The sequence below is a fragment of the Echinops telfairi genome, unplaced genomic scaffold (genome assembly GCF_000313985.2).
Source record: "Echinops telfairi isolate 266 unplaced genomic scaffold, ASM31398v2 ScPeMD7_21;HRSCAF=78, whole genome shotgun sequence".
Taxonomy (NCBI): Eukaryota; Metazoa; Chordata; class Mammalia; order Afrosoricida; family Tenrecidae; genus Echinops; species Echinops telfairi.
Window position 1 is genome coordinate 1,646,409 of NW_022103918.1, and position 9,317 is coordinate 1,655,725.

Genomic DNA, 9,317 nt, shown 5'->3' on the forward strand with positions numbered 1-9,317 from the left:
TTTCAAAGAAGAAAACAAAAACAAATAAAACCATTTTGATCATTTTCTTGGAGCGCTGGTTTCTAAGAGGGAGCAACAGACCTGGCAGGAGAGGAGGAGGGGAGGCGATGTAGGAGCAGGCGTTGGCCAGGCTTGAGGGGAAGGATGAACGGAGGAGCTGGGTGGTGGAAAGAAAGCGGGTGTGAAAAACCGGGGTATGAATGCACAGGGAATCCGTGTGGGGCCTGCAACGTCAGAAAACACGGTGCTGCCCTCGTCCACACCAGCACCAGCATCGCTTAGCCTGGCCTACTTCACTTTTGTTTTAAGTTTGCTGAAAATAAGGGAAAGAACCGAGAGAAGGGTGGTAAAATGGTGATCACTTTGCCTCCCAACTCATTTCAGGGTGCCCTTGACACCACCCCCCAAAGCGCTCTCACGCTAACTTTGAAGGCATGCCTTTTGGAGACAATGAAGGGTCATAAATTTAAACTCACTCCTCTGAGTATGAGCACTGCAGGCATGTGGGTGAAATTTTGACTCAAGAGAGTGATAAGACTGTGTCGAGAGTAAACATGATACCAAAAGGCTCTTCAGTGTGTTTGTGCCTGTGCCCACCCAAGGGATTCAAGCACCAACTGGCCACCGTGCTGCCCCGTGGGTACAAGTCCAGCCCCATGCATTTTCTTAATCTTGTCTCCAATCTTGAGCTATTTCCTCCATTTCTGATTCAATAGCACCAACTATGCTGTGCCCCTTTCTCAGAAGTTCATCAGCTCTGATGAGTCTTGCTTCCAAATTTAGGGAAAATCCACATCAAACTGTTTAGAAGTCTGAATGCAAACCCTGTAGGGCCCCTTCTTCAAGTTCCTCAATCCCATTAATCCTAAATCCTCTCTTCGGACCTAGGGCCCCTGTGGTGACAAACACTTCTTACAATTACTATCTCTGTGATACAGCATTGGTGTTTTATAGACTAAGGCATATCGGGAAACTAAATCAATTCTTTAAACAGTTATATTAATTTACACGCAAGATATTTTAACCTTTCTTGGGCCTTACCTACATTTTCTTTTCTTTTGCCATACACACACACACACACACACACACACTCAATGAGGAGCTCTTATAGATATTATAATCCATAATTAGATCATGCATAATTATACAATTGCTGCCACCATCAATTTCAACACCTTTTCTTTCTTTTGAAATCCTTAATATCAACTCCCCTTTATCCTCTCCCTCCCCCACTCTATCCCCCAGGATCCCTTATTATTAAATTATTCAGAAGGGGAGAGGCAGGGGTGCGGGTAGAGGTAAGCCAGTAATGACAGGGACAGGAGAATAGTAAGGGTTCTCAAGTGAGGAAGGAGTATTACACCTGGTCGTATTTGATCCATTGAGATGTATCTGAGAGGAATTACTGAGAAGTGAATGATGGGTAGACATGATAGTGGGGCAGGAGGAAATAAGAAGAGAGTGAAAATCACATATCGAGGTATAAATATAGATATGTATATCTGTCGATTATTCCTAGATTTTTGATGAGATTTGACAAGGACTAAGTGCCAGTGCTTATGAATGATTTCTTTGTCTACATTGTCAGGTGGGGGGAGTCTTATGGAGAGACAAGTGAAGAGGAGAAATGGGAGCAATAAAATCCTCCCTGATTTGGTGAACATTAATTAGCTCTAAGGGCTTGAATCTCATCATCTATAAAAATAGCATGAAGAGAGGTTCATAGACAGCTAGGAAAGGCTTTATGTGAGGTCACACAGTAACCACACATGTTGCTGAAGTGTGATTTTCACTACTGGGCCAAATAACTAGACAGCATGAGGAAACGATGGGAGTGGAAAATAAGGCAACGGTGAAAGAAAGAAAGTATTCACACATCCTGGGATGGGCTACCACTCGTTACAATGAAAACACAAGTCGACCTCTGTTGCTTACACTCCGCCCAACTGTGGTCCCCTCCACGTAGCACAATCTTTTACTTTTTTGCCAGAGACAGACCATGTATTCACATACAGCAAATACTGTTTATTGCAGACTTTCCAGCTGACTCGTGAAAAAGGCACTATGAAAATTAATGAATCTAGGCAATCTTCCTAAATGAATTTATGTTAAAATATACAACATTCTTACATAACATCTGCTTTATATAAGTGAAATAATACAACATTTAATGACAAAAATCATGTTTGCAAAAATAACATTTGTTGATGGTTAGGTATCTTTTTCTTTTCTCTATCTCGAATCTTTCACAGGATTAAAATATGTGTACATTAGCTGCTTCTGATGACAAGAAACAGAATAACACAGATAAACACATAAAATGGCCCCTATTATGTGTACATCAATATTCAGAACCGAGGCCTTCATGAAGCAAAATACTGTACTGTACGTCAGTGAAGGCTACTTTCTTTGACAGATTTTGAGTATGACCTCTTTTCCACTTGTGCTTTCTCATATATAAGGATACAGTATACATAGTAAGTAAAATATAAACCAAATCAAAATACAAGCTATACAAGGGATGATGATCAATAGAGTCACGATAAATAAAATGTCTTGGGAATGTTCCTAGGTTTACATTTGCATGTGAAAGTCCCTGTTGTACTTTACACTTTATTCAAATGTGTTCCCCCCTCAATTCTTGGCATTAGGAACTTTAAATAACTCTAAACAGTCTATCATGGCGCATGCCAGAAAAGAGACCTGAGAAAGTAGAGACCAGCCTAACGTGAGCTACACTCGAAATGACAGACACTGGATGGCAGTCCAAATCGAAATTGCCTAGATGTTCAATCAAGGGCAAGCTCCTTGCTTTGTTGCAATAAATAAATTCCTCCCTGTCAAAAATTCCTGATTATGCACTGAGATTTGGAAGAAATAATTAAACCAATAACGAAAGCCTCACCTTGGTGAAGCAGGTGACATATAGCTCAAGGTCCAGCAAATGCCGTTTAAAAATTGTCCCTGTTAACAACCACCAGGGGCCCAGAGGCAAGTGCCCTGCTTCCTCAGGTGCACATCCGTTCTTTGTGGGGATAAATTAACGGGACCAAGACACTAAAATCTGACATTCCCTTCATGACTTCTTAAAACAAAGCATGTTGGAATAATGCCGAGGAGAAGATTTAATGACAAATACATAAAATCCAATTAGTGACTGCTTCCCTCATCAAAAGATTCCACTCCGGAGTCGCTGGCCGCAGCGCTGATTTTCTCCTGCCTTCTGCGCATAATTTCCTGCAACTCAGAGCTGCCATTGTTATCCTGAAAAATAAACAAGATTGTGACAAAATCATGACTGCTCTGTGTTAGCTGTGGGCTGTGTCATGAAACGGCTTGGGGTAAAATGTCCTTTACATTTTCCTTTTATGTCTCTTGAGAAAAACGGAAGGCTGCCCCTCATGTAAGTAATGTTCCAGACTTTACTGACATATCAACACCAATACTTTTTCATTTATAAAATACCTTGAACCTAACCCCTACACACACACACACACACACACACACACACACACACACACACACCTTTCACCTGGATGTGATAGTGATAAATCAATAATCCAATGATCAAAGAACTCCCCTTGAACTCAGGCAAGATTCTTATCACCCTTTCTCAAAAATTCACTGCCACCTCATTGATTCAGGCTCAGAGAGACCCTGTGGGGTGGAACAGAACTGCCCCTGCCGGTTTAGGAGATTTAAAATCAGGACCAAATACAATGGCTGGGAAGATGCCAAGTTTCCCTCTAACCAATACTGAACCTCTGATATCATGCGGATGTTTCTCTTTTCTCAACTCTAAAGACTATCCTTTGCACCCGCCCACTCCACTGTCCTCCCTGGAGAGCTCTGATAACTCAGGGGTTTATGCACCAGAGGAGGCGAGAAGCAAGAGAAGAGGGGAGTGGGCAGGTTGCTGGAGAGTGGGAGACAGCTCCGCTCACCACCTCTGCCTTCATCCTCCGCCAGGAAAATAGGCAGTGACAGACCTGGACAAATGACGTGAGGCAGTTTGGGGCTAAAACATGAATTAGAATATTCTATCATTCCCTCAATAAGTAATCCACACATCCTCAGCACAGTTAGAATTCACAACAGTAACAAAACAACTTCAGAAAAGATGTGATCCTTACACATACTGACCATATGGAAAGGAATCATATCAAACTCTTAAGATAAAACCTTGGGGGGAAAAAATAAAAATAAAAAAACCCTTGGAAAACAGCAATGTTGTAGGAAAGTTTCTAAGGGACATTGGGAATGGTTTACTGTAGACATGAAACTATTTTAGTCTGGGCTACTTACTCGCTGAATTTTCATTATATGCCAGTAAAAGGCAGCCAGGCGCCAGTTTTACGCTCAAGTCTCTATCCCTTTATGAAAGCCCAAATAGGACTTTCCTGGACATTATTACGAGCTGTCAGAAGTAACCACTGGGAGCTGCTCCCCGTGCACTTCAAGTGAAGCAGGATCTGGGAAGCCGATCCAATCTAGGAAGCACCTGTCCCCTGCTTTCGTCCAGACAAGCAAGACTCCACACATTCTGAAGGGCTCTCGGTTTTCATCAATCTTTCCCTATTTCGGCCTACGACACTCAGTCACATATGTAAGTCCTTTTACCACCTATTAGGAGCTCTTAATTACATATTACAAGAGGGACAAGCGTCTCACCTCTTAAGGCTATCTATTCACTAGAAGTGATTGCTCACGACTGTGTCCACACTAAAATGCTTACAAAAGTAGGTCCTGCATATATCATGAACACCTTACGCTTTTTATTAAATGTCCAAGTTGGTTGTTGCCCAAGCATTTACTATACACTCATCTCCCTGCAAATGGTCGTTAACGATTTCCCGTGACACATGACGAAGGCTGAGTCTAAACGACTTCAGCTGTGTAAAGGGGAGGCACTGAGCAGCGTGGGCACATGCCGTTGTTCAGAGCTTCCAAGTCGCAGTGGACACTCGAGTAATGGAGAAAGCCACCACCTAAGGGGACAAGTCTTACCTCTAGTGCAGCCTTCTGTACAGTGATTTGGCTGAAGACTCTGGCCCCTTCGGGGCAAACTGTCCTCAGTTCATCTTTGTTAAGAGAGAAAAGTTGTGCACCATTTAATACTCCGAGACTATTGACAGTCCTAGGGGGGCGAGGAGGGGGGGGAGGAAAGGGAATAAATAAGTTTTTAAAAAGGAAATGTAGCATTAAAAACACTACCTATGAAAAAAAAATGAAAATAAAATTGAGCATATTTTTCTGATCCTGCTAGTAGTGTTCCATAACTGAAAATATTATTAAACTACATCAGCACCCTGTCCGGACCGTGCCAAAGGAAAAGCCCCTAAACTGTTAATATATGACTGTGATCATAAAGAATCAAAAAAGAGCAAATCTGAACTGTGTATCACTACTGTGTATTATGCTTAATTTTTATTCCTTCAAACTTGGTGTTTCCCAGAAGGAATCAATCATTTTCTAGAAATCCGGCATTTTACTAACTAGTGTATCTATTTTTCCAGTCATGCAGAGCAAGGCTAAGAATATACATTTTTGTGCCAGTTACACTGAATGAGAGCTTACCATTGAGCAAGATCTCCAGGTGATTCTGATGTTCTTACTGCCCTGTAAGTATCATCACCTGGGGACCTTGTTAAAATGTAGATTCTGATGAGCATCTCTGAGGTGGAGTTGCAAGTTCTCAGCAGGGGATGAGAAACCGTTTCAAAGCCCTGAGACTAGGTAAGTTTTCACTATGTCAACCCCCAAAATCCCACTGCCAACCAGTCAATTCCAACTCACAGTGACCCTATAGAGGGTTTCCAAGGCATATACATCTCTATGGGAGCAGATGGCCTCATCTTCCTCCCAGAGAGTGGCTGGTGGGTTTGAACAGCCAACCTTGAAGTTAGCAGTCCAGTTCTCACCTGTGCTACCCATATAATCGTTTAAGGTCCCATGAAATGTCTATATTTAAATAGTTCGCTGTGCCAAATATATATATAACATTTATACATGGCTTAAACTATAGGTAATAGAAACTTTACAATGTGTTTGATTAGAGGGAAAGTTCTGTTATATCCTAATCTAACAGGGAACGGTATCTATTTTTAATTTGCCTGAGCTACTATATCCTGCAGCAGAAGGAAAGATTATGCTGTATGGCCCGCATGGGAAGGCCGTAGTCCTACCCTGTGAAAGTTAAGGAGGAAGAGAAAGTTTGCGGACCTGAGGGCGACTAACTGGTTGCTTCAAGGACCAAAGATGAACAGATAGATATACTCCCAAGCAAACTGCTGTCAAATGACAGGTATTTTGGCATTTCCCAATTCTTATAAATAACTATTGTCTTGACTATGTAGCCAATGCAGTTTGAACTCTTGTGGTGGTTTGCTTGTTTTTAAGTCATTTGTGAAATTTCTGGGACCAATATAAGAACAAGGCATCTTTTACGCACAATATTGCAGCCTGGTCCAAGCGACTTACACAGGGTTGAATCCCTTGGATTGTAACCAGGTCTTCACATCCTGTGGCGTGGAGTCATACGTGATATTGACAACTGGCACATTCTGCCGTGGCACGTGGAACTTCTTCTGAGCAGCACTCCGACCAATGGTCAATCTGTGAATGAGCTCATCCTGCACTTCCTCCATCTGAGATTTTCTTCCTAGACACCAACACAGAGCAGGTTATTTAGAAGCCCCCCACATGATGTCACGCTCCTCAGCACCTCAAGCCTGGTACTCCTGTCCCTCAGGAGTACTTACAATCTATGGACCCAAGCAGCTCTTTGCTCACTTTCATCCACCCACAGTTCAGTGATCAACTATTCAAATCAGCCCCTGACTTTCCACTCCTCTCTTCATTGTACTCATCTGGCAAAACCCCAATGTTGGTCAAATCTTTTTGAACTATTCCATCCCTCCACCTGGGCAGCTGACTAGGACAGAGCCATGCTGAACGAACACATGTTCAATCCATGATCAAGAAGCTCACTGAAGCTGCAAACTTTTCACCAGCAATCACACATTTCCCTCACCCATTGGTTCTCAACTCAGGGTACTTTTGACTCGGGGGGCATCTGGCTCTACCTGGAGACATGTTTGGTTCTATCAACTTGTGGGGGAGAGTGCTATAGCCATTTTGTGGATAGAGGCCAGGGGTATACTAAGCAGCCTATCCTAAGCAGGGCCAAGTCTTACATCAGAACTTCTATCTGCCCAATGAAAGGCTAACCCAGAGAAACTTACTCCCTGTATTTACATATTATATTTTCTCCAACACCAATTCCCCAGTGGCTTCCTTTTCATTTCCTGCTCTGAAGGGACAATTCTTGAGAAAATAAATAAATAAAATGAAGACATTAGAAAGGAATCTCCACAGTTCCCCCTACTATTAAATCTTCATCTTTTATCTATATACACAGCTGTGAGCTTTGTATCATTATAGGTTAATCGTTTCCACGCTCTTAGGACCAACCCCTCTTACAGGGTGTTCATTAGACACATACGTCTTTTGCCAAAAACATAGGAGGGAGCTTCAAAATATGCATTTTTAAAAGATTCCATTCTTTTTTTATTCTACTTTCCATGAACTTTTTGAAGGGTTTGACAGCAATTTCTCCCCTACTTCTCTGACACGATCATTTTTTCTTCTTTATTGAGGCATTTCATCGGCATACTGATAGGATATTATTTCCCAATTATTTCGCTCATTGTTAAACACACCCTCCTTGATCCCATGTTCCTTTCCACTTACGGTCCCACTCAATTCTCTGGTTCCCTTTTAGCAAAACTCCATGAAAAATTACCTATACTAAAACCCAGGTGCTACGCAGCTTATTCTTGATTTGTGGTGACCCCATCTGCGTGTCGAGGAGAACTGTACTCCACAGGGCTTTCAACGGCTGCTTTGGGGAAGTAGAATTTCAGGTCTTTCTTCTGACGCACATCTCGGTGAGCTTGAGCTTCCAATCCTTCTGTTAGCACCTACTTTCTCTGCATACCTTCCACGTTGTTTCCCCAATGGCTTCCTTCCCATTTCCTGCTCTGACCTGATCATCTTATTTCCCAAGTAATAAATAAAATGGTCTCTCCTGATAACACGTCAAGAGTACACCTGGGACAAAATCTTGCCATCCTTGCGTCTAAGGAGCATTCTAGCTGTACTTCCTTCCAAACAGATTTAGTTGATGTTCAGGAAGATCCTGGCACCGCCAATGTTCTTCACCAACAACAGAATTCAAATGCATCAATGCTTCTGTGGTCCTGCTCATTCACTATCTAGCTTTCACATGCATATGAGGTGACTGAAAATACCATAGCTTGAGTCAGGCACACTGTCGCCAGCAAGGTGAGTTTTGTTCATTAAGAGGTCTTTTGAAGCATGTCTGACCAATGCAGTATGTGGCTTGATTTCCTTACTGCTGCTCCCAGGGGCATTGATTGTAGATCCAATTAAAACAAAATCCTCAACAACATCGCGCTTTTCTCAGATTATTGTGATTTTGCTTAGTGGCCCAATTGGGAGGATTTAAAAAAAAAAAAAACTTGTTATATTGAGGTACAATCCCTACTCTTTACCAGTAGTGCTTCAAATCTTTTTTGCTTTCAGCAAGTAAGGTGGTGTCATCTGCAGCACAGGGAATATGAATGCACCTTCTCCTAACTGTATGCTTCACACAGTCTAGGTTCTCAGATGATGTACTCTGCCTCGAGACTGATTAATACAGGGACAGGACACAACCCTGACATTCACCTTTCCTGATTTTAAAACACTCGGTGTCCCTTTAGTTGTGTCCGAACTACTGCCTCTTAATTTATGTACAGGTTCTGCAGGAGCACATTAAGTGTTCTGGAATTTCCATTCTTCACAATGTTATCCATAATTTGTAACAATCCACACAGTTGAATTCCTTGGAGTCAATAAAACAAAGGTAAACATCTTTCTGGTATTCTCTACTTTCTAAAAAGATCTATCTGAGGTCACAATGATATTTCTTGTTCCATGTCTCCTTCTGAATTGGGATGGAATTTCTGGCAATTCCTTTTTTTTTTTTTATTACTGCTGCAACTGTTTGATTTATTCTCTCCAAGATTTCACTTGCATGTTATTTATATTGTTTGATAATTTTCACATGATATTGGATCACATTTCACTGGAAAGAGCATGAATACGGATCTCTTTTAGTCAGTCAACCAAGTCGCTGTCTTCCAAATGTCTTTGTAGAGACGAGTGGATACTTGCAGTGCTGTTGGAATAGACGAGTGGATACTTGCAGTGCTGTTGGAATAGACGAGTGGATACTTGCAGTGCTGTTGGAA

General features: G+C 41.9%; 1 protein-coding gene across 3 annotated transcripts in view; it reads right to left on the reverse strand.

Annotated features, from left to right (window-relative positions):
• Nucleotides 1–2,004: 2,004 nt before the first annotated feature.
• EPS8 (epidermal growth factor receptor pathway substrate 8) overlaps nt 2,005–9,317 on the reverse strand; it is a 237,029-nt gene continuing 229,716 nt past the window's right edge. For all 3 annotated transcript variants that reach the window (XM_045288418.1, XM_045288420.1, XM_045288419.1), the window contains 3 exons: nt 6,481–6,661; nt 5,008–5,137; nt 2,005–3,264 (listed from right to left, as the gene is read on the reverse strand). In XM_045288418.1, the coding sequence (XP_045144353.1) occupies nt 3,151–3,264; nt 5,008–5,137; nt 6,481–6,661 (425 nt within the window). In that variant the 3' untranslated portion in view covers nt 2,005–3,150. The remainder of the gene's footprint in view (nt 3,265–5,007; nt 5,138–6,480; nt 6,662–9,317) is intronic.